Source organism: Eschrichtius robustus, chromosome 4 (assembly GCF_028021215.1).
Source record: "Eschrichtius robustus isolate mEscRob2 chromosome 4, mEscRob2.pri, whole genome shotgun sequence".
Taxonomy (NCBI): Eukaryota; Metazoa; Chordata; class Mammalia; order Artiodactyla; family Eschrichtiidae; genus Eschrichtius; species Eschrichtius robustus.
This window is the reverse complement of record NC_090827.1, coordinates 49,926,634-49,951,553: the sequence shown is the minus strand read 5'-3', so window position 1 is coordinate 49,951,553 and position 24,920 is coordinate 49,926,634. Positions and strand designations below refer to the sequence as shown.

Here is a 24,920-nt window from a genome sequence, read left to right as displayed (position 1 = left end):
AATACTAATATATAGGCTTGCTTCTCTTAAACTTTTATAAAATTCATTGTAAATCATCCTGGGTTAAAGATGCTTGTAACTTTGGGGATTGATTTCTCAAGTCATTATGATTTCTTAATGACCAGAGATGTCTTTAGCCAGGATGATGAGTGTGTCTCTGCCCCAGACTCGTGGCACACCTAGAGCTCTATTTTATTGTTGCTTTGTTCCTGAAACAGGGTACTCTTATAGTCCTATTTCTTTAGAATCTATTTTAACATTCCTAATTCATTAGTCTACCCCCAGGTGGGTCGTGGTATCACTTGTTTGGATTCAGTTAAACTGTTTACTGTTTCATTCTTTTTGGAATCTCTTTTATGTGCTTCCTATTTGCGAGTGCCACAAATCCTTCAGGATTAAAATGACATCTGTTAGAATCCTTTTGTGGTTTTATCTGACTCTGTGGGCACAGTTTTAAGGTCTTGACAATAATACCTATGTTAACCAAAGACATAATAATGATTCTGGTTATGTAATATAATTATTCTTATTTGAAAGTCTTTCCAAAAGCGTAGTTATCATGTATTCTACCACTTTCAAGGAAATAAAAGTGAATAATATGGTTATGTTTATTGTAAAGCAGGACCTTATTGACAGTAAAATAATGCCAGTCATATATCTACACTCCAAGTTATCTAGTACTGTGTCTAAAGGAAACAACTAAAGTAATAAACTCTTTAGAATTTTCATAACTGTTCCCTCATCTAATGGTTGAATTCAAGCTTTTTTATTTTTTTCTTCACTTCCTTTTTGTTGCATCTCTCTTCCACTTCTGCATTTCTTTTGTTCCCTTCTCTTCTCTTTCCTTTCAGATCTACTGATCTGGAGAGCTATAGTAAAGGTGAATAAAAATAACAGAGAGAGAGATGGTGATGATAGGCAATCACCAAACTTGGTGATGGTAGACAATTTATAAGGTATAGGTATGTTGTTACTTGTTTGAATTTTAGAAAGCTGCTTTAACATTACATTGTCTTGAGATTGGGTGGTTAGGGGGTTGAGGCAGTTTTTTAAAATCTTAAACCTCTTTTCTAGCAAAGTTATACATATAAAATGTCTAATCTCTTCTGTTAGCTAGATGATATTGCTTTTAAAAACAGATGTTCCGTCTATGTTTTGGTGGTCTAACAAGTTCCAACCAGAGATGCATAGAGATCCTACACTAAGTAGGCAAAAAATATTTTAAATAAAAATTAAAAGAGGATTAATAACATAAATCAGACCTGACTGAATCAAGCAATAGAGGTGTAATTAGTAATCTTTGTAGACAGAACAATCAAGTGCTGAAAAAATTCTGTTGTGTTGAAGTTACTTTTACTTTTTCATTTTCTTACTTATAGGAAAAATTTATTTTAAAAACCAATCTCTTTAAAAAATAAGTGAAAACCAGTATATTAAGATTTAACACTTTGTGTGTGTGAATGTAACATTTGCTTTATAATAGATAATCATAAGCATCTTACTGTGCCCATCACTTTTCTTTCTTTCTGCCCTCCTTCTTTCCCTCCCCCCTTCCCTCCCTCCCTCCTTCCTCTTTTTCTTTTTCCTTCTTTCTCCTTCATGTGGGGAAGTTATTCTCTTGCCTCTATAAGAAAACTCAAGTCCCTAACTCTCTCCTTATTCTTTGATATTAATAACTACAGTCACGTTGCAAATACAATGTCAATTCCATAAATAAAAGTGCCTAGTCTATATATTAAGCACCATTTCAGTCTTCATTCAAAACTAAAACGCCTCCCTTCCCCAGCTAGGATTAACAGTAAGTAGGAGGCAGTGTGGTTGGCTTCTCTTTTTATTGCATATCTCTTCCATTTGCAAGTTGCTGTATTTGACTGCTTCAGGATTTAAACTGGTGGCAGGAAGAAAGGTAGAGAAGCAAACAGTTTTTTACCTGACTCTTGTTATAACATGGCTTCACTGTCTTTGAGCTTGTTATATGCTTAAGGCTGACCCTTTCTTTTGTGTGTACTTTTATGGGTTCTTCTGAGTCCTTCACTGGAACTATACTTCCTGTGATACTTCAAAAAAATTTTCCTCCCACTAGCCAACACCTAATTATTCTTCCTCCTCCTCCTCTTCTCCCTCCCCTCATACTTCCTCTTCTTCCCCCTCCACCTCCCCTCACTTCCTTCTCCTTCTGGTTAGTACTGTGGGAACCTCAGGTGGTACTCTGGGGAGAATTTTTTTAACAGCTTTATTGAGATATACTTGACATACCATAAACTTTACCCTTTAAAAATATACTTTAGAGCAGGGGTCCCCAACCCCTGGCCACGGTAGCAGTCCGTGGCCTGTTAGGAACCGGGCCGCACAGCAGGAGGTGAGCAGCTGGGCCAGCGAGTGAAGCTTCATCTGTATTTACAGCCGCTCCCCATTGCTCGCATTACCGCCTGAGATCCGCCTCCTGTCAGATCAGCGGCAGCGTTAGATTCTCATAGGAGCGCAAACCCTACTGTGAACTGCGCGTGTGAGGATCTAGGTTGCACACTCCTTATGAGAATCTAATGCCCTATGATCTGAGGTGGAGCTCAGGTGGAGGTGATGCGAGCGCTGGGGAGCAGCTGCAAATACAGATTATCATTAGCAGAGGGTTTGACTGCACAGAGACCATAATAAATCAGTCGCTTGCAGACTCGTATCAAAACCCTATCAGTGAGTGGCAAGTGACAATCAAGCTGCATCTTACAGAGTAGACTGGACATAAGCAACACACTTCGAGTGTCACTGTCTCCCATCAGACCCCAGATGGGACCATCTAGTTGCAGGAAAACAAGCTCAGGGCTCCCACTGATTCTGCATTATGGTGAGTTGTATAATGATTTCATTATATATTACAGTATAATAATAAAGTGCACAATAAATGTAATGCACTTGAATCGTCCCGAACCACCCCCCCACCCCCTGTCCCCGGTCCGTGGAAAGATTGTCTTCCACAAAACTGGTCCCTGGTGCCAAAAAGGTTGGGGACCGCTGCTTTAGAGTTCTGCTACCATCACCACAATCTAAATTTGGGGACATTTTCACCTTCTGGGTAGGATTTCATTAACTCGAGGCTGTGTGGCCCTGCTCCTTGCCCACCTTACCCTCTGCCCACCCCCCCCCCCCAACCAATGGAAGAGTAGCTAGCTCCCAATACAGCATGCTTCCTCACTCCAACTCTCTGTTTGCCCTCTCCTCCCTTTGGCTGCTGCCTCAGAGTGATAGTCAAAGACTTTAGATCCCTAAAGTATCAGACATGAGTCTGTGGTGTCCTCCCTAAATTCCAGGGAACATATACCAAGCACTCTAAGGCACCTTCCCACACCCCTCCTGCTTTGGAGGAGGCATGAAAATCAGTACAACTCTCTTCAAAGAAATTCTCCTTATGCAGTTTTCTCCCTACTCTTTATACCCTGTGTGTAGGCTTTAGAGCTGTCTAACTGGTTCTCATCTCATTCATATTACTTCGGAAATTTGCTACAGAGTAGTCTTTCTCACAAGTCACTTTGGTATCTGATTGCTAATAGTATCTTCTGTTAAAACTTCCAATTCAACATAGTGTTTTGTGTAGAAGATTACTCAGATATCTTTCAGAAAGGAATGAAGCTTCTATTTTTTTAAATTTAATAACTGGGCTATTACAGTGCTATCATATAATAAAGTACATGAGAAACTTAGAGAGTTGGGGTGGGGGGAGCATCCTGAATAATAATCTCTTGTACAAGCTAAATAAAAACCCCTTCGGCTTTTTCAGAGCAATATCTTACATCTTCCCTTTTAACTACCACATTCTGCATTTAAGTAGACACCCCTCAAGGCAGACTCTAAGAATAAAATGCTATAGTAAACATTTGAAAAGGAAAGTAACAGGACAAGGCTGGCCTCATTTGTAGAGCTGTAGTTGCTTTTTTTTTTCCATCTGGGTTAAAGTGCCATAAATGTAAATTAAAAGAAAATATTAGCTTTTCTTTTAATTAAATATTGTTAGCTGACTAAACAAAGTCGACTTTTATCTGAAAGAGATGTTTTTATAAGTTAATTTTAAAATTTAATGAAGGATATAATTACAGAAAATAAGTATTTAACATTTTGTTCCCCTTTTGGTTTCTTTTCCAAACCCACTGCTTCTGCCTAGCAATAGATATACATTATTCTTAAATTAGTTTGGTTTGTGTAAAAATCTTAGTAATCACTACAAAGAGCAATTTTCTTTTCAAGGAGGGTCAATTGAGGAAAATTTATATAGGAGGATTTTGACTAGCTGGATTTCCCTTTTCCAAAATGTAAATAGGATTATTGAGCCCCATAGAAAATCTTAAGTTTTATCAATATATCACCTACTTAATTGAATGCTTTAAGAAAAAAAAAAAAAAAGCTGACCCTACAGAAATGTCACCACAGAGGCACCTTTCTGATTTTTTATTAATTCAACTTCAATAACGTCTTAGATTACAAAGCATGTTTACATGCATAACTTCTTTCTTTGTCGTAGCCACCTCAAGATGGCATTATTGTTACTATTATTATTATTCCCATGTCACAGATGGGAAATTGAAGTTTAGAGGTAAAATGACTTTCCCAGGGGCAAATGGTAAGTTGACAGCAAAGCTGGATCTAGAAATAGTTAATTTCATTCAGTGCAAAATTTATAGTTATAGTGTATATATTAGAAATGTAGAAATGAATTAGTGAATGGAAAAAATGTGTTCCATCTTACTCCCAACTTCTTCCACCATGGCTGTAGGGTCTCCTCTCTATTCTTTTTACCTAGGATGAATAGAATGAAACTTGGTACTTCAGTCTGGCTGCTTTGATTTAATTACCTGCACTTTGGTGTCTCTGGTACCCTGAGGTCTCTGTCTTCTCCCATGAAGTAGTCACCACCACTATGGCTATTCTCCAATTCTGTCTCTGAAGTTGACCCTATTGGGCTAGGGCAAGTGGTCGTTTTGAGAGTTCTTTAACTCCTTTACCCTCTATGACTTTAAGCTGTAGGATTATATTATATTTACATTGAAGGCCATATTGAGAACTTAGGTGGACAGGGACCTCATAGTCTCATTACTGATGCAGAACTTTCACTACTGCAAGTGCAGTAAAGTGGCTGATGTGTAGACCATCTGTTACCCTTGTTTCCTAGGTAATATGCATGTGACACTAGCTGAGGCCCTGGAGGTTCGGGGTGGACCACTGCAGGAGGAAGAGATATGGGCTGTATTAAATCAAAGTGCCGAAAGTCTCCAAGAATTATTCAGAAAAGGTAAGGCCTTTTGCGTGTGTGCGGGGGTGTGGGGGTAGCTGAAAAGCAGCTAGGGTGGCAGACTATAGGAAGGAATGCTTTCTCTTATCTCTCTTAGGGCTGAAAAAGCTCTGATCTTGTCTGCCTTCATTGAAACATCTTCTGTGTGTCTGATGTTGTGCTAGGCACTGAAAATATCATGATGATCAAAAGCAAAAACGTTCCCTGTCTTTCTGGAGCTTACAGTCCAGCATGGAAGATAGTTATTAATAAAATATTTATGTAAACAAATGTAAAAAGTGCAATCATGACAAGGGCTACCAGGGAGGGGAATCAGTTGACTCTGTGAGAACCCGTAGTAGGAGGATTTGATCTGGTGAAGAGGACGGAAAAGAAGTCTTCCCTGTATAAGTCTCCCCTGAGCTAAGACCTGAAAGAAGAAGAAAAGTTAATCTGGTAAGAGGGAGGGAAAAACATTCCTGGCAGAGAGAATTGTATGCACATCCCTGGGATAATGCAAACTGAATAACTAGTTTGATGCTTCCCTGCAGAGGTGGTTACCTGGTCCAAATGGTTGTGTAACATTTTGGAGCTAGAAAAGTTAGAGAATCAGTCACCCTTTGGTTGTCTAAAAACATTTGCTATCATGCTGAAAAGCTCCACATGAAGATGGTGTTTGCTATTCACACCACATGTCCAACACTATTTAGCATAGTAAAGAAACCACGCTTCATCTTAAGGAAGAATTAAACTTTAAAATTGATTTGAATTAATTAATCAAGCACAATAAGCATGACAGAAATAGGGGAGGATTTGAGGGTAGTAAGAGTTCTCAAAGGGGGTCCCTGGATGAGTAGCGCCAGTATCACCTAAAACCTTGTTAGAAATGCAGACACTTAGGCCCACCCTAGACCCACTGAATAAGAAACCCTAGGGGTGGAGCAGCAATTTGTGTGTTAGCAAGTCTTTAAGGATATCCTGATGCATGTTAAAGTTTGAGAACCATTATACAATAGAATTGCTGAAGACCAGGAGCCATGGGAACCTTTTAGAAGGTGTAGAGGTGACCACTGATTAAGGAAAGTCTAGAGCACAAGGGAAGAGTGGGGATAGATGGTAGTGTTTTGGTGTTGCTGCTGTTTTCTAATCCAGAGGCAGGAACCTAGATATTTGAAGATCTTTGATTAGAGTTAGGATTAATTTAAAGAAAACTTACTCATTTTATCTAATTCCACTTACCTAAAATCTAGTTATTTTAAGTAGACCTTGTTGTTTTGTTTGCTTCATTTTAATTTTTCAGAGAATTTTCAGAAAGTATAGGCACTCTGGAGTACAGAGCAGGTAGCCATGCTGCAGAGGTGTTGTTGAAGGAAGGATATGTTGGTGGCATTATTACTCAGTTAATTAACAACAGTCAATATTTAAAAAGCATCTCCTTCTTGTGAGGTGTTGTGTGGAAGATGCCAGTAAGTAGAAGGTGTCACAGTTGCTTGCCCTTAAGGGATACACTCAGATCAGTCAGGTGCATATGAAAAGTTTACTACTTCAAAACAGTGTGCCAGGTGTGTGAGAGAAACAGTAAGTGCTAGGGATGTTCAGAGGAGGGAGAGATAATACCTTTTTTCATTATGCTAATAGTGAGATCACTGCCCTGGCCATGACTCATAGAATATAAAGCGTTTCGCACACTATGAGTACCTAAGTGTTTTTCTTCTTTCAAATTTTGTAATGTTAACAGAGATCGAATGTCTGAATGTTAAGTCCTTGTCATTGAGATGGAATTATTGCATAACATATTGGCACATTACAATAAAGAGATTTACTGGATGTGTTCATAGAATTAATTGTGAGGCAGCTCTATCTTAAACACTGTCCAGTGGGAGCTGGTTACCATAGGCCTTCAGTCCAGTTCACAGCCTAACATCAGTATTATAGAGAAATTGAATTTGGCTTATTTGGCAGTCGAGATTACCAACTATCGTGATTGCCAATTGGAAATTTCTATTTATTTGGAGGAAACTCAGGCTTATTTTATTTAGTTTACCTAAAATCTATGGTTTTTCATTCCTTTTATTTGATAGCACAATGTCTTTTTGCCGCAAGTTCTTCTCCTGACTATTTTAACAAACTGAAATAAAATAACTATTTTGTTTGCTTATTTTGTGGATGAAAGGTGTTGGTCTTGGTTCTCTACTACATACCCTTATGAATAACACTAGAAGTGTTATGGGGAAAACAGCAGGTAAAATACAGTGATTTTCTTTGTCTTTCTGTGTCTGTTACAAAAATCTTTTAGTTCTTATGGATTTTTTTTTCCCCTTATCTTCTTGAACTTGTATGTTGTTCCTGTGTCTTTTTCAGTGCAAATTGACATTCCTATAAATAGAAGGCTGGAAGTAAGCATTTCTACTAGGGGATTATTGAGCACAGATCACGAAAATTATCTATTTTTTCATCTTTTTGAGCCTCCTAGTAATTTAAGTCCTTTTTAAAGACAAAATTGTTGTGGTTAGTATTCATAGAATAATGATACCTAAGCATGACCTTGTTGAAAGATATCATTTTCAAATGAATTTCTCTTCAGAGAAGAAGAAAAGTAAAAGTTTAAAAAAATATATGATTCCAAACATTTAGATGATGGTAATGATGATACGTGGTTCTCCTTTTGTTATAAGTTCCTTAGTGTTACTGTCTTGTGGATATTAAAACGCGATTGGTGTGATTACTTTTTAGAATTTTTGAGATTTTTGTCATGGCCTTGCACATGGTTTAGTCTTGTAATATTCTGTGGGAGTTTGAAAATAATGTGGTTTTTTTTTTCTATTTCTAAGGTATAACTTAAGCTTGTTAATGTTTGTGCTTTTAAATTTTTTTCTATATCCTTATTACTTTGTATACTTGCTCTGTCAGATTCTTAGGGATAGTTTAAATTTTTTACTATAATGATGTCTTTGTCTTCTTACTACTGTCATGTGTTTGTGCTATTTTATGATACATATAATGGCTAATGACTAATTTAAATGGACTGGATCTTCTATTACTATAAAGTAAGACCTTCCCCCCCTTTTTACTACTCATTGCCTTAAATTCTGTCCATCTGCTCTTAATATTGCCACCTCTGCTTCCTTGCCATTTACCTAGTATATTTTTTATCCTTCCTTAATTTTCAAATCATCTGTATTGTAATTTAGATATCTCTTTTAAATAGTAGATAGCTGGATTTTACTTTTTTGCCTCACTAAGGAGATGGCTATTCTTTAATTAGGAAATTAAACGTGGCCATTGAAATAAAAGTTCTGGAGGAATTTCATTAAGGGTCCTCTCGTATCATGACTTCTAACTATATGTTTCTCAGTCCCTCTTATTAACTGATTGGGAAAGCGTAGCTGATGTCCAAAAATATATACACTCTTAAGATTTTAGCTTTTACATCATGGATGAACTCATGCAGGGACTCAGTGGTCCTGGATAATAAAAGAACAATGCTATTCTCACGTGCATTCTGGATAATCTTTAGAAATTAAATTATTGCTGCCTTGGAAAATTTAGCTTACAATTATATTAGTTGCCCAAAGCAGTGATTTCTTTTTTTAAGTTATGAAACTCTTGCTCTTGGCAGAAAACAGATCTTCTCACTCTGTGGGATTTTAAGGTATTAGAATGGTTGATTGGTTGTTGCTAAAATTGCCCCTTCATAACTAATCAGAGGAAAAGACCCAATCTTCCTTACTTAGGTAAGGATATAAATCCCATAAAAATCCCTTTATGTATACTCATTTCTGATTCCCTGTTTAATAAATAAAACAATAATAAAATTAGTAAATTAAACAGTTAAAAAAATTTTTATTTTTTTATAAAAATAAGCATTTTGATAAATAGAAGTGCTAAAAAACAATCAAGATTCATTGTCAAAATAAAAACATTCAAAGAGTTACTAGCAAGTGTCCTTGAAAAATTGAGAAGACGTTGCATTTCTTAATGTTTTTGGAAAACAGATTTGTATAAGGTTGCAGAGAGCAGGGCATATAGAATCTGTATTTTATTATAAACACTTGCTTATTATATGCATGAGTGAAAACAACAAATTACTGCAGATAGCTGGGTAAATATCAAATAAACTTCTGCTCTTCCCTCCTTGAAAAGTGTTTAAAAATTAGAATTTGTAGGTATCTGTTTAAAAAAACAATCTTACTAGAGAATGAATGATCTATTATTTTATCAGCAAAATTAAGTGAAAGAGTAAGTTCTTTTTTTTGTTTTGTAGAATTGCTTTCATTGAATAAATACTTTCAGGGAAATTCCCTTGCTACTGAAAGGAAAAAATATATAAGAAATATATAACCTCAGAACCCCACACACATATATGTTTTTATTTATGGAATCAAACTCCTTGAGCTGGAAAGATCTTAATCCATTTCACCTAACTAATCATTTTTAGAGATAAGGAAACAAGGCCCAACTTCAGTGACTTATAAGAATTAATGTTAGCAGAGCAGAAATAATATAACTATTTTAAAGTCATGAGCAGTACCTTTTTAGAGCTATAGAATCACTTTATATATACAGGACAATAAAGTTTTAAAATTGATTGCTCTCCTGTGAGCATAGCAACAAGATGTTTAAAAAACCAGTATCAGGTGACAAAAGTGACATTGCTTCAGATTCTACACATATTAAGAGTAATAATGGAAAATTGTGAACAAAGTTCTTGAAAAAATTCAACCATTTACATGGACACTTTAAAAGACACAATCTACCAAAGCTCATTCAAGAAAAAGTGGACTACCTAAATTGCCCTATATCTACTAAGATGATTGAATATATATTTTTTAATGTGCCACGAAGAAAACTTCAGGCCCATATTGCTTCACTAGGGAATTCTGAAATTTTAAGGAAGAAATAATAGCAATACTATACCTAACATTTGAAGAAAATTGAAGAGGAGGAAATACTTCCCAACTTTTTCTGTGAAGCTAAAATTTCTGTAATATTAAAACCAAACAAAGACACTAGAGAAGATAAAACAATAAACCAATATACTTTATGCACATAGATGCAAAAATTCTTACAAAATTTTAACAAATCGAGTCCAACAGTATATAAAAGTTATAATACATCATGATCAATTAGACCTCAGGAATACAAGATTGGTTTAACATTCAGAAATCAATCATTATAATTCACCATATTTACCTGATTTGCAAATATTTGTCTCCCAACCTGTGACTTCTCCTTTCATTCTCCTAATAATGTGTTAAGAGCAGTAGATGTTTTAAACTCTGATGAAGACTACTTTATCATTTTTTCTTTTATGAATCATGCATTCAATATCATATCTAAGAAATCTTTGTAGCTCAGGGTTACAATGATTGTCTCCTATGCTTTCTTCTAGAACTTTTACACTTTTAAGGAATCAAATTTTTTTTCTGCATCTACTGAAATGAACATATGGTTTTGCTTCTTTAGTATGTAATAAAAAAAAAAAGAAATAAAGAAGTAAAAGCAAAAATAAACAAATGGGGCCTAATCAAATAATTATAAGCTTTTGCACAGCAAAGGAAACCATAAACAAAATGAAAAGACAACCTACAGACTGAGAGAAAATATTTGCAAAAGATGTGACCAACAAGGGCTTAATTTCCAAAATATACAAACAGTTTATACAGCTCAATATCAAAAAAACAGACAACCCAATCAAAAAATGGGCAGAAGACCTAAATAGACATTTCTCCAAAGAAGACATACAGATAGCCAATAGACACATGAAAAGATGCTCAACATTGCTAATTATTAGAGAAATGCAAATCAAAACTACAATGAGGTACTACCTCACACCGTTCAGAATGACCATTGTCAAAAAGTCTATAAATAACAAATGCTGGAAAGGGTGTGGAGAGCAGGGAACCCTCTACACTGTTGGTGGGAATGTAAATTGGTACAGTCACTATGGAAAGCAGTATGGAGGTTCCTTAAAAAACTAAAAAGAGAGTTGTCATATGATCCAGCAATCCTACTCCTAAGCATATGTCTGGAGAAAACTCTAATTCAAAAATATACATACACTCCAATGTTCGTTGCAGCATTATTTACAATAGCCAAGACATGGAAGCAACCTAAATGTCCTTGGACAGAGTAATGGGTAAAGACGATGTGGTACATATAAACAATGGAATATTACTCAGCTATGAAAAAGAATGAAATTATGCCATTTGCAGCTACATGGCTGGACCTAGAGATTATCATACTAAGTGAAGTAAGTCAGAAAGAGAAAGACAAATACCATATGATATCACTTATATGTGGAATCTAAAATATGACACAAACCTATCTACAAAACAGAACAGACTCACAGACATAGAGAACAGACTTATAGTTGCCAAATGGGAGGGTTGGATGGGGAGTTTGGGACTAGCAGTTGCCAACTATTATATATAGGATGGATAAACAAGGTCCTACTGTATAGCACAGGGAACTATCTTGTAATAAACCATATATATATGGTATGTGGTACCCCAGAAACTAACATAACATTGTACATCAACTATACTTCAATAAAAAATAAATAAAATAAAATAAAATAAGTTTAAAATTCAGTTCCTCACTTATCTTAGCCACATTTCAAGTTCTTTCTTAAACGTCATATGTGGCTAGTGGCTACTAAAATGTTCAGTTAGAATTTACTGTCCTCCTAAACTGTGGTTCAAGAAAAACATCAGTTTTGGACGAAAAATACATTTTCAGTGTATTTACCGTCAACAAACCCTTATTGAGGAAATTACTAAAAGATGTATTTCTGGAAGAAGGAAATTTAACTCAGAAGGAAGAAGAAACCTTCAAAAAGGAATGAAAGCAAAAGAATTAGTCAACTTGATGGTAAATCTAAATAAGCATTGGCTGTATAAAATATCGATAATAATGATGTCAAATTTAAAATTATAAATAAAATAATAAGACTCAGATTGGGATAGATGACAGGAGTAAAACAGCTTAAGGGTTTGATTCTATCCATGAGAATGGTAGGTTTCTTGACTTTAGAATTTGCATAGTCAAATATCCTTAAAGTTTGTAATAGTAATCACAAAACAAAAAGAGAGAAAATGTAAAACTTCCAATCTGGTGGAACCAAAGGAGAGTAAGTAACTCAATGCATGAAAAAGGAGACAAAGCACTGAACTTCAAATAGACTTACTGGTTGTTTTGTTTTGTTTTAAGCCTTTATAAGAAATATGGAAAGTTTTTGTGGATTAAAAGCTTTTGAGTAAATCTTTGTATAGTCTATGCAGGTTTTAAAGACCAAATCCTAGCTAGTCTCTTTATATTACATTCCTAATTATTTATAATAGTAATTTTCTTGATTAACAGGGTGTATTAGTTGTCTTTGACATGCTACATCTTGCCCTGCCTACATAAGGCCAGAATTAACAGGTCCTTCAAGTTAAATGTATTTGAACCAGGTAAAGTTACCCCATATGTTCCCTGGAAACAAGCTATAAAACATGAAATTAATTTAATATCTAACATTCTTACAATGAATAATGTGGGTTGTTTAACAAGTGTATGAAGCACTTGTAGTAAACCACCCCTCCCCTACAACTATTGTCAGTATACTGTGTTTCGATTTGAAATTCTTTTGGCTCTAGATGTGACAAATAGGCCATTTTATAAATTTAAAGAGTCATACGTTTAGAGGGGAAAGTAGCTACAGGTCATGCTCTCTAGCCCCATCTTTGCTGACAAATGTGATTTTACTGTATTTATTGTTTTAATTTAATACTTACAGGAATTTTTTTAAATGAGGTATATATAGTAAAGAGCATTATTAATTGTACTGCCTGATAAATTTTATAAATGTGCACATTCATATAACCACTGCCTAGATCATTTCTAACACCCGGGAAGCCTTCTCTCCTGCTTCCTCCTAATCAATTCTTGGTTACCAAGAGTAATCATTATTATGAGTTATCACATAAATAAGTTTTTAAACAATCTTAAATTTTTTTTTTTTTTTTTTTACAGTGCAGTAACTAATTTATTATCTTGGGTAATGAAACAGCTAGAAATGGAGCTGAGTACAATAATCGAGCTTTTCCCGCAGGGTGTTGGGCGCATTTAAACCTTATAAATCAATTTTAACAGAAGTCACTAGAAAGGCTTTTTGGGGAACCTTGCAACCAATGTCTTCTAGGCCGATGGCAGACTCTGTAAACAACTGTGCAAAAAATCTTAAATTTTAAACATCGTATAAATAGAATCATAACAATGTGAACACTTTTGTGTCTGACTTCTTTTATTCAACACTCTGACCGAGATTTTTCCATATTATGTAACTAAGCTTTTTAAAGAAAACGTTTTGCAATTCTCATGTTTCTTTTCTCAAATATAGAAATTAGAAAGGGGCTTTATGCTTTGTATCATTTAGTAACAGGTTAAGATTTTTCTTGGGGTGATGTGTGTCAGTCATGGTTAACATTTTTACAAGAAATATATCGTTATATTTCTTTTTGAAAAATAGAATAGTTTACCATTCAAATAAGCCCCCTCCCTCCTTTTTCCTTTGAGAAGGAAAATTTCTTTAAAATGTAAAATAGGAGGATGGTAATCTGAAGAGCAGCAGAGAATAGCATTAGTGAGCACAAAAATGTTTTTCATAAGCAGCTACAGATCATGGTTATGTGGAAGCCTGTCATCATAAATCAAGCCAGTTTCTTTCTGGAATACTATTTCCTTCCTCTGCAAACTGAAAATATACACTAATCTTCATTGACCTTTTCATCTAGTTCCTCAAAAATGAAATAAATGACAGTCACCCTTGATATTATTGGTTTTTCAGTCTTTGTATAAATTCCAGGTCCTTCAAAGTGAAGAGAAGTTGGTGAGTTCACTTTTAAAATTTTGTGTTCTTTTTTTCCCCAGCTTCATGCAGGTAGCAAGGGTGGAGGAAGATCTCCTTTAACCTGAAACTTTGTCTGTATTGGGGCGGGGGGAAACCCCAAACCCGCTGCCTTATAAAGGGCCTTTACTGTAAAAGTTATTTCTATTGCTAATTACCTCAGTTATAATTTATTTTGTCTGGCAAAATATAATGTGGCAGTTGTGTGATCTACAGGGGCTGTCATGAAGTTGTTAGGTGGCAACAGAAATGCCAGTGCTTTAAGAAGCTTAGCACTTGGTTCCAAGATTGCTTAGACAAAATTGTTAAACTAGCAATAAAATCAAGTTTTTAAATAGACTTTACCATTCAAGATTAACATTTTTGCAACTGCTTGAACGGAATACTCAAATAAGATATGATTTGTGCATTTTAAGAAAGAAACCACCTTCAAGCAAATTTGTCTATTGGAAGTCTACAGCCTAAAATAAGGTAGTCATAAGAAACAGTTTTGCTCTCAAAGTTTAGGCCCTCCTTGGGGAAATAAAAAATTGGTATTAATCCCAGGATGTTTTCCACATACTGGTTGTATGCTTAATACCACATTGACATATCAGGGTAGAAGAGATCAAAGGTGCTCACCTCAAGGTTTGAAGAGATACAATGTAGATATTCATTGGATTTTAGAAAGTGTCAGAAAAGAAGCAAAGTGCATTGGAAGTTCATTTGCAGTTCGCTTTCCTTTGGGAACAAGATAGAAAAAAAAGCCAAATAAAGATAATTTTATCAGCTGCATAAGGGAATTCATTTCTAAATGCACAGTCAATGATATCCTCAGTTTGGTGCCATTTATTCAGCTTCCCTCTTACAGAGAAGAGCTGTTTAGGTCTCACTTCTAGTCTAAAATTATTTCTGGTAGTCATTCTGCCTTTCTTATACAAAATGACTTTATTATAATTTGATAAAATAGTTTCTTGTAACACTTTCTAGCTTACCATATCTCTTATTAAGTGCCTCATTCATGGCTTTATAAAGTGAAAAAAAAATTTTTAAGCTTTAAGGAAGGATATAAAGCCATACATATTCCATCTCATGATATCCTTAGTATTAGTTAATTGACATAGAGATGGAGCAAGTACAAGGTCAAGACGCAACTTAATTGAGCTATGATGCTATTTTATTGCCCCTGATAAGGGCATTGGTTCCTGTTTGTGTGTCGGGTATATTGGTGTGCCCATCTGAATCCCCAGGAAGCTTTTTTTTTTTAATATACAATTTGATGTCTTTTTAAAATTAATTAATTAATTAATTAATTAATTAGGCTGTGCTGGATCTTCATTGCTGCACTTTGTTGTGGTGTGAGGGCTTCTCATTGCAGTGGCTTCTCTTGTTGCGGAGCACAGGCTCTAGGCGTGGGCTTCAGTAGTTGCAGCACGCAGGCCCCAGAGTGTGCGGGCTTCAGTAGTTGCGGCACGCAGGCTCAGTAGTTGCGGCACATGGGCTTAGTTGCCCTGTGGCATGTGGAATCTTCCCGGACCAGAGATCAAGCCCGTGTCCCCTGCATTGGCAGGCGGATTCTTAACCACTGAACCACCAGGGAAGTCCCCCAGGAAACTTTTAGAAAATACTGTAAGAATCCTGTGCCCTGTCTCCAGAATTCACACAAAAATCCTGTGAGTCAGGAGACAGGAGGACTCTGCTTTCTCAATTACCCCTAAGCCCTCAAAATCAGATACTTTGTAAATAAGTTTGTTTTAGTATTCCAGTTAAAAAAGCTGACACTTCCTTTGAATCATACTTGAAAATGTAACTACAAGTAATAAAGATTGGTGAATAAAATGAAGATCCAGAATATTCCCTCAGTGAATAATTTAGAGTTCCTGGTGTTCGAAAGTTGAAAGAAAACTTTTTCTTCATAATAGCGGTTCAAAATAAAATTTTTTTGTGACCAGCAGAATGTAAATTGATAAGTTATTGTCGTAGATCAGGGCAGAGGACACCTTTAAAAGGTGTGGACTGGTGGTCTAGAGTTAGCATTGTAAACAAATTCATTTTTTTCAAGTATTGCAATTACCTTATCATAATGGTGTTGTACTTGATTGTTAGGAAATTCATATTTCCTTTTCTTAAACCACTTATATTGTAGAAGAAATGTGTGAAAACAGAGTTACAGAAGCATTTTGTTCAGTATTTTGTCATATAATTTTGAGGTGTGCAGTTTTTTTTTTGTTTGTTTTGTTTTTTTAATTAATTTATTTATTTATGGCTGTGTTGGGTCTTCGTTTCTGTGCGAGGGCTTTCTCTAGTTGTGGCAAGTGGGGACCACTCTTCATCGCGGTGTGCGGGCCTCTCATTATCTTGGCCTCTCTTGTTGCGGAGCACAGGCTCCAGATGCGCAGGCTCAGTAGCTGTGGCTCACGGGCCTAGTTGCTCCGTGGCACGTGGGATCCTCCCAGACCAGGGCTCAAACCTGTGTCCCCTGCATTGGCAGGCAGATTCTCAACCACTGCGCCACCAGGGAAGCCCCTGAGGTGTGCAGTTTTTATTGATGTGAGTAAAGAACATTGGTGGAAAAGGTGAACACTAAAGAAAAATCAGAGAGGAGGAACTTAATATGCTAAAGGAACAAAGTGGGCAGTTTCTTCAGAATATGATAAGAACGGAGGGGAGAAATATTTCTACAACAGTTTCTTTAATGCTGATCAGGTGGCCAAGGAGATTTGCTGAAAAGGAGGGCAAAGGCTAAAAGACCTGCTGCCTTCTATCCATATTGTCCAGGTATTTAAACCCTATTGCTTTTAATAATCATAACCAATTTAGTTTTACTAATATAGATTACAAACATATATCACTTTTGTTAAACTCAGATCTCATTTAGTGTTTTGTTATGAAGATACATGGTTTGGAATTACCTCAAGAGTCTTGCAAGTACGTAACAAAACAAAACTACTAAAAGCCTAATTGATGCATAAGTCATACCAAGATTCCAGTGGTTGTGGTTTGGATAGGTGGCTTGCTTGTGTTTAGTGTTTAAAAAAAAGAAAAAGAAAAGAATGTGTGTGTTTGTGTGATTAAATGTCATCAGTAAGAGATAAAAATGTCTTTTCCTATTCTAGTGAAGAAAAGCTCATATATATCAATTTAGACTGACGAGTTTGCATAATTTTGTGTTATCAGAATACTGTAAATTCTATTACAAATAAAAATTTCTAAAACTGTATGTTCTTACTATAGTTGATATGTGTATATTCAGATAATTTTTTATTAACATGAATCTAATAATTCATGTTATACCTGAAGATAATGACTAGGTACACTAAAACCAATTTCACATGTGTAGTTAGTTACTCAGTAAGTACAAAGTTCCTTGCTTGTAAAATTTTAAACTAGTTTTTCTAAATTTGGGATCTATGCTAACTAGAAATGCCATGCAATAAATAGAACGCTTATAGAAGATATATTCCCCAAGGAATTAAAGAAAAAAACAGTATTTTAGGATACTTTGTATCTTAAATCATCTGTATTTCTAGTATGACTTTTAGGTAAGAAATGCCCCCCAAATCCCCAAAGATCTAAAATAGAGCAATCTGAGCAGTTTGTTATTCTGAAACAGTACTTGTTATGTATGGTATGCTCCTTGTCTTCCATTGTGGGGGAAAAAGCTAAATAGATGATTGAAGATGAACTTAAGTAGAGACTTTTCTTAGATATACTGTCTGCATCTGGTATCTTCAGAGTTTTATTAAATAATAATAACTACTACTTTTGTATTGCATTTTCTGTGTGCGAGAAACAGTTCTAAGTGCTTTTTGCATTAATCCCCACAGCAGCCTTATCTATTCAGATGAGGAAATTGAGGCACAGAGAGGCCAAGTAACTTATTTAAGATCACAATATAAGCTACAAATGTCAAACCTAGGATCTGAACCCAGAGATTCTGGCTTTAGTCCTAACCATTACACCTTACTGCCTCTCTTAATTAAATGAGACTATATACTAAATTAATGAAGTCAGATAATAAAAGGAATGATATGAAGCTGACAGTTTGTCTTATATATTTTTAAATCTCCTAGGTGAGTTTAGAGATTTGGATGCTTAGCAAAGTCTGGGACATACTATAACAGAACATAAGTTCTTGAGGACCAAAGGCTTATAGGAGTTTATTAAATGCTGTTGAATGATTGGCTACATCAAGAAAATTTATATGATGTAAAATGTCTTTGAAGAGATGATCATTATCAATTTATATTATACAGATTTTTTTTTAATTAATGTTTTTAAATTTATTATTTTATTTTATTTTTAGCTGCGTTGGGTATTCATTGCTGCGTGTGGAATTTCTCCGGTTGCTGCAAGCAGGGCTACTTTTCGTTGTGGTGTGTGGGCTTCTCGTTGTCGTGGCTTTTCTTGTTGCAGAGCACAGGCTCTAGGCACGTGGGCTTCAGTAGTTGCAGCACGCGGGCCCTAGAGCATGCGGGCTTCAGTAGTTGTGGCGCGTGAGCTCAGTAGTTGCGGTGTGCGGGCTTTAGGGCACACAGGCTTCAGTAGTTGTGGCACATGGGCTCAGTAATTGTGGCTCATGGGCTCTAGAGTGCAGGCTCAGTAGTTGTGGTGCATGGGCTTAAGTTGCTCCACGGCATGTGGGATCTTCCGGGACCAGGGATCGAACCCGTGTCTCCTGCATTGGCAGGCACATTCTTAACCACTGCACCACCAGGGAAGTCCCTATACAGATGTCTTAATTCCAATTGTAATGCATAATTTTATTTTCAAAAAGGGGTTGCTATTCTGTTGTTTCATATTAGAGAAACTGAAGTTTTAAAAGTTAGTAACAAAATTTATGAGGAAATAATAAATTTTTAATTGGGAATCAATTTGGAGCATAGACTGTAATTTCCCATGAATCTTTTTTTTTTTTTTTTGGAGTATAGTTGATTTACTAATCTTGTGTTAGTTTCAGGTGTACAGCAAAGTGATTCAGTTATACATGCACATACATTCATTCTTTTTTAGATTCCTTTGTCATATAGGTTACCACAAAATATTGAGTAGAGTTCCCTGTGCTATACAGTAGGCCCTTGTTGGTTATCTATCATATATAGTAGTGTGTGTGTGTGTGTGTGTGTGTGTGTGTGTGTGTGTGTGTTCAACCCAGGCTTATGATTTATCCCTCCCCACCATGTTTCCCCTTCAGTAACCATGTTTCTTTTCGATATCTGTAAGTCTGTTTCTGTTTTGTAAATAAGTTCATTTGTGTGTTTCTTTTTTTTAAATTAGATTCCACACAAGTGATATCATTTGGTATTTGTCTTTCTCTGTCTGAGTTACTTCACTTAGTCCGAGAATCTCTAGGTCCATCCATGTTGCTGTGAATGGCATTATTTCATTCTTTGTTATGGTTGACTAATATTACATTGTATATATGTACTACATCTTCTTTATCCATTCCTCTGTCCAAGGACATTTAGGTTGCTTCCATGTCTTGGCTATTGTAAATAGTGCTGCAGTGAACACTGGGGTGCATGCATCCTTTCAGATTATGGTTTTCTCTGGATATATGCCCAGGAGTGGGATTGCTGGCTCATATGGTAGTTCTGTTTTTAGTTTTTTAAGGAACCTCCATACTGTTCTCCGTAGTGGTTGTACCAATTGACAGTCCCACCAACAGTGTAGGAGGATTTCCTTTTCTCCACACCCTCTCCAGCATTTATTGTCTATAGACTTTTTTTTTAAATTATTTATTTTATTTATTTATTTTGGCTGTTTTGGGTCCTTGTTGCTGCACGCGGGCTTTCTCTAGTTGCGGCAAGCGGGGGCTACTCTTCATTGCAGTGCACGGGCTTCTCTTGCTGCAGAGCACGGGCTCTAGGCACGTGGGCTTCAGTAGTTGCAGCACGCGGGCTCAATAGTTGTGTCTCACGGGCTCTAGAGCACAGGTTCAGCAGCTGTGGCGCACAGGCTTTGTTGCTCTGTGGCATGTGGGATCTTCCCCGACCAGGGATCGAACCTGTGTTCCCTGCACTGGCAGGCGGATTCTCAACCACTGCACCACCAGGGAAGCCTCTGTCTATAGACTTTTTGATGATGGCCATTCTGACTGGTGTGAGGTGATACCTCGCTGTAGTTTTGATTTGCATTTCTCTGATAATTAGTGATGTTGAGCATCTTTTCACATGCTTTTTGGCCATCTGTATGTTTTCTTTGGAGAAATGTCTATTTAGATCTTCTGTCCATTTTTTTTTTTGATTGGGTTGTTTGTTTTCTTGGCACAGATCTGCATGAGCTGTTTGTATATTTTGGAAACTAATCCCTTGTCGCTTGCTTAATTTGCAAGTATTTACTCCCATTCTGTGGGCCATCTTTTCATTTTGTTTATGGTTTCCTTTGCTGTGCAGAAGCATTTAAGTTTAATTAGGTCCCATTTGTTTATTTTTATATTCATTACTGTAGGAGGTGGGTCACAATAGATATTGCTGTGATTTACGTCAAAAAGTGTTCTGCCTATGTTTTCCTCTAAGAGTTTTACAGTAACTGGCCTTACATTTAGCTCTTTGATCCATTTGGAGTTTATTTTTGTGTGTGGTGTTAGAGAGTATTCTAATTCCATTCTTTTACAGGTAGCTGTCCAGTTTTCCCAGCACCACTTATTGAAGAGACTGTTTTTTCTCCATTATGTATTCTTGCCCCCTTTGTCATAGATTAATTGACAATGGGTATGTGAGTTTATTTCTGGGCTTTCTATCCTGTTCCATTGATCTATATTTCTGCTTTTGCATCATCTGTATCATGATGTTTTGATTGCTGTAGCTTTGTAGTATAGTCTGAAGTCAGGGAGTCTGATTTCTCCAACTCTGTTTTTCTTTCTGAGGATTGCTTTGGCTATTTGGGGTCTTTGTGTTTCCATATAAATTTTAGAATTTTTTATTCTAGTTGTGTGAAAAATGCCATTGGTAATTTGATAGGGATTGCATTGGATCTGTAGATTGCCTTAGATAGTATAGTCATTTTGACAATATTGGGTCTTCCAATACAAGAACATGGTATATATCCTTGCATCTGTTGGTGTCATCTCCAATTTCTTTCATCAGCATTTTATAGTTTTCAGAGTAGAAGTCTTTTGTCTCCTTAGGTAGGTTTATTCCTCAGTATTTTATTCTTTTTGACACAATGGTAAATGGGATTATTTCCTTAATTTCTCTTTCTGACCTTTTGTTATTAGTATGTAGGAATACAAGAGATTTTTGTGTATTAATTTTGTATCCTGCAACTTTACCAAATTTATTGATGAGCTCTAGTAGTTTTCTGGTAACATCTTTAGGATTTTCTTTGTATAGTACCATGTCATCTGCAAATATTTGACAGTTTTACTTCCAATTTGTATTCCTTTTATTTCTTTCTTTTAAATTTATTTTTATTTATTTATTTTTGGCTGTGTTGGGCCTTTGTTGCTGCATGCAGGCTTTCTCTAGTTGCGGCGAGCGGGGGCTACTCTTCATTGCAGTGCACAGACTTCTCATTGCGATGGCTTCTCTTGTTGCGGAGCACGGGCTCTAAGCATGCGGGCTTCAGTAGTTGTGGCTCACAGGCTCTAGAGCGCAGCCTCCGTAGTTATGGCACATGGGCTTAGTTGCTCCACAGCATGTGGGAGCTTCCTGGATCAGGGCTCGAACCCGTGTCCCCTGTATTGGCGGGCGGATTTTTAACCACTGCAACACCAGGCAAGTCCTCCTTTTATTTCTTTTCCTTCTCTGATTGCCGTGGCAAGGACTTCCAAAACAGTGTTGAATAAAAGTGGTGACAATGGATGTCCTTGCCTTGTTCCTGATCTTAGAGGAAATGCTTTCAGCTTTTCACTGTTGAGAATGATGTTAGCTGTGGGTTTGTCACATATGCCTTTTATTATGTTGAAGTAAGTTCCCTCTATTCCCACTTTCTGGAGACCTTTTATCATAAATCGGTGTTGAATTTTGTCAGAAGCTTTTCCTATATGTATTGAGATGATCATATGGTTTTTATTCTTCAGTTTGTTAATGTGGTGTATCACACTGATTTGCAGATTTTGAAGAATCCTTGCATCTCTAGGATAAATCCTACTTGATCATGGTGTATGATCCTTTTAATGTATTGTTGGATTTGGTTTGCTAGTATTTTGTTGAGTATTTATGCATCTATGTTCATCAGTGATATTGGCCTGTAGTTTTCTTTCTCTGTGACATCTTTCTCTGGTTTTGGTATCAGGGTGATGGTGGCCTCATAGAATGGGCCTGGGAGTGTTCCTCCCTCTGCAATTTTTTGAAAGAATTTGAGAAAGATAGGTGTTAGCTCTTCTCTAAATGTTTGATAGAATTCACCTGTGAAGCCATCTGGTCCTGGACTTTTGTTTGTTGGGAGTTTTTTAATTACAGTTTCAATTTCAGTACTTGTGATTGGTGTGTTCATATCTTCTATTTCTTCCTAGTCTGGTCTTGGAAGGTTGTATCTTTCTAAGAATTTGTCCATTTCTTCTTGGTTGTCCATTTTATTGGCATATAGTTGTTTGTAGCAGTCTCTTATGATCCTTTGTATTTCTGTGGTGTCTGTTGTAACTTCTCCTTTTTCATTTCTAATTTTATTGATTTGAGTCCTCTCCTTTTTTCTTGGTGAGTTGCAGTGAACCTTAAACAGTTTATCACAAAGCTTTACTATCAAGAAAATGTTAAAATATAGGGGAAATATTCTAAACCATATTTTTTTCTGTTTGTGCATTGTTACACCAGATGATTGATTTAACACTGTGTGTGTGTGTGTGTGTGTGTGTGTGTGTGTGTGTGTGTATTTTTATGCACACATGAACTGAATTTTTGAGAGAATTCTGTATCATAGAATGACTTCATCAGATCCTTCAGAGTTTGAAACAGTGGCCTCTGCATAGATTTTTGCCAAGTACTATAATAGAACATATATGTGCTTAGATAGGCAAAGGGACTTTTCAGGTCAAAATGGTTTCGTTGTTGTTCGAAGTGTTTTAGATGGTTTGCTGATACTTTCGATTGTTTTGCCTTATCATGTTTGTTACCCAGTTATGATCATTTCTCTAATTTTTATACTGTAACTGGAAGGCCAAGAAAATTAAATGAAGGGGACAATCTAAAGGAAATGGTAAGACCCCTCAGTGGGGGGGAAACATATAGGTATGGGGCTTAGTTTAAGGGAACATTGGAAAGAAGCTCTAAGATGTTTCTTTGCATATAAAATTTCTGCTTATTTATAACTTTGCCTCTAACTGCTTGAAATTTTGATTAAGCAACTTTCTCTGTGGAATGTTTAGAAAAGTCTTTAAATAGAATCATTTGAGTCCTGGAATCAGTTCACATCAGATTTACTTTTAAACAATAATAGCATTCTTGAGGACAGTCGTCACACAACTAAAACATTATGGGACACCAAATTACAAGCTTCTGGAATTCCATTTTTAAATATTCTTTTGTTAGCATTCTTTGAAGGATTTTGAATACATTTGCTTTAAATTCTTTTCTTTTAGTTAGAGAAGGAGGGTGAATTAGACTGATTGTAGCCATGACTCTAAATTTCCTCACTTGAAGGTTTGCATAACCCTTTACAGTTATTGAAAAATATATTTCGTGGTTTGTTTTCTGAAGAATGGGGCACTTAAATGTCGTGTGTGTGCTTTGGGAATTTGACAACAATGTAGTTTGTTGTCACAGCTGCTTTAGCTTTATTACAAGACATTTAAAAATCGCATTTGAAAACAACAAAAATATTTGTGTCATTTATTTGTATGTGTGTTTTTTAACAAGTAAAAATATGACCCACGTTGGTAATTCTGTTTTTCACTGCTCTCTACCATTCCGGTGCTCCAAATTCTTGGAGTTTGTTCCTTGTACAAACTTAATAATTCCCTGACCATATGCCTTTGCTTTGGCTGTTTCTTCTCTTTGGAATCTCCCTCTTAACCATGGTCAAATCTTACTCATCTTAAAGGACCACATATTTTAAAAAATTAATTCTCTCTTCTTTGTAACTGAAGTAATTTCATCTAAATTTCCTTTTGTTTTGTCTTTTAAATACCTTATACTTTTTATCTTGTATTTATTTATGAATACATTTTATCTCCCCAATAAAACTATGGACTCTATGAGCAAATGACTTGTAATTTTGAGAATATTATGTTTAAATATATAGTACTTAAAATAAGGGTATACTTTAGATGTTCAGTAAAGACAAAGAAACAAAAACCTATTGTATAAAGCAAAAGTTGAAAGATACAGTTCTTGTCAGAGTATTAGTTTTGCTGATCTTCATTGTGCTGATAAGTGAGTAGACCTCTTAATTTCAAAGTGATAAGCAATTATAGATTACTTTCACCTTCAACAGTTTCTGTTCTATGCTACCCTGTCAAGGAGAGGGTAGGGTCAGTCTGTTGCCTGGGATGAGGAGGAGGAGTGCAGCAAGCTCTTTTCAGGTCTGAGTGGATACCATTACCAAGAATGGCAGGACAAGACATAGCATTTAGACTTCTGGATGGCATTCATGCTTCTGTGTTAGCTGTGATCCCTAATAATTTATAAATTCAAATAGTAATAGATATACTAGAAACCATAATTCTGTCCCCAAATAAGGATGACAGGAATTAGGCATGAGAGTTAGAATCCCATCCTCCTCTCTTAGGTTCAGCAATCTGGAAGAAAAGACTGAGAAGGAGCAGTTGGTCTTAAAGCTGGAGTACCCCACAGCACTGTCCAATGTCCTTGATTTCTTTTCTATCTTAACTCACTTTTTGGTCATCTCATCCAG

At 36.0% G+C, this 24,920-nt stretch overlaps 1 protein-coding gene across 12 annotated transcripts in view; it reads left to right on the top strand.

The window, feature by feature from the left end:
• The window catches only part of PTPN13 (protein tyrosine phosphatase non-receptor type 13), a 228,129-nt gene that overhangs the window by 50,272 nt on the left and 152,937 nt on the right, over positions 1 to 24,920 (top strand). For 11 of the 12 annotated variants that reach the window (XM_068542688.1, XM_068542686.1, XM_068542695.1 and 8 more), the window contains exon 2: positions 5,159 to 5,278. The exons of the other annotated variant lie outside the window; for it this stretch is intronic. In XM_068542688.1, the coding sequence (XP_068398789.1) occupies positions 5,164 to 5,278 (115 nt within the window). In that variant the 5' untranslated portion in view covers positions 5,159 to 5,163. The remainder of the gene's footprint in view (positions 1 to 5,158; positions 5,279 to 24,920) is intronic. 12 annotated transcript variants of the gene reach the window in all.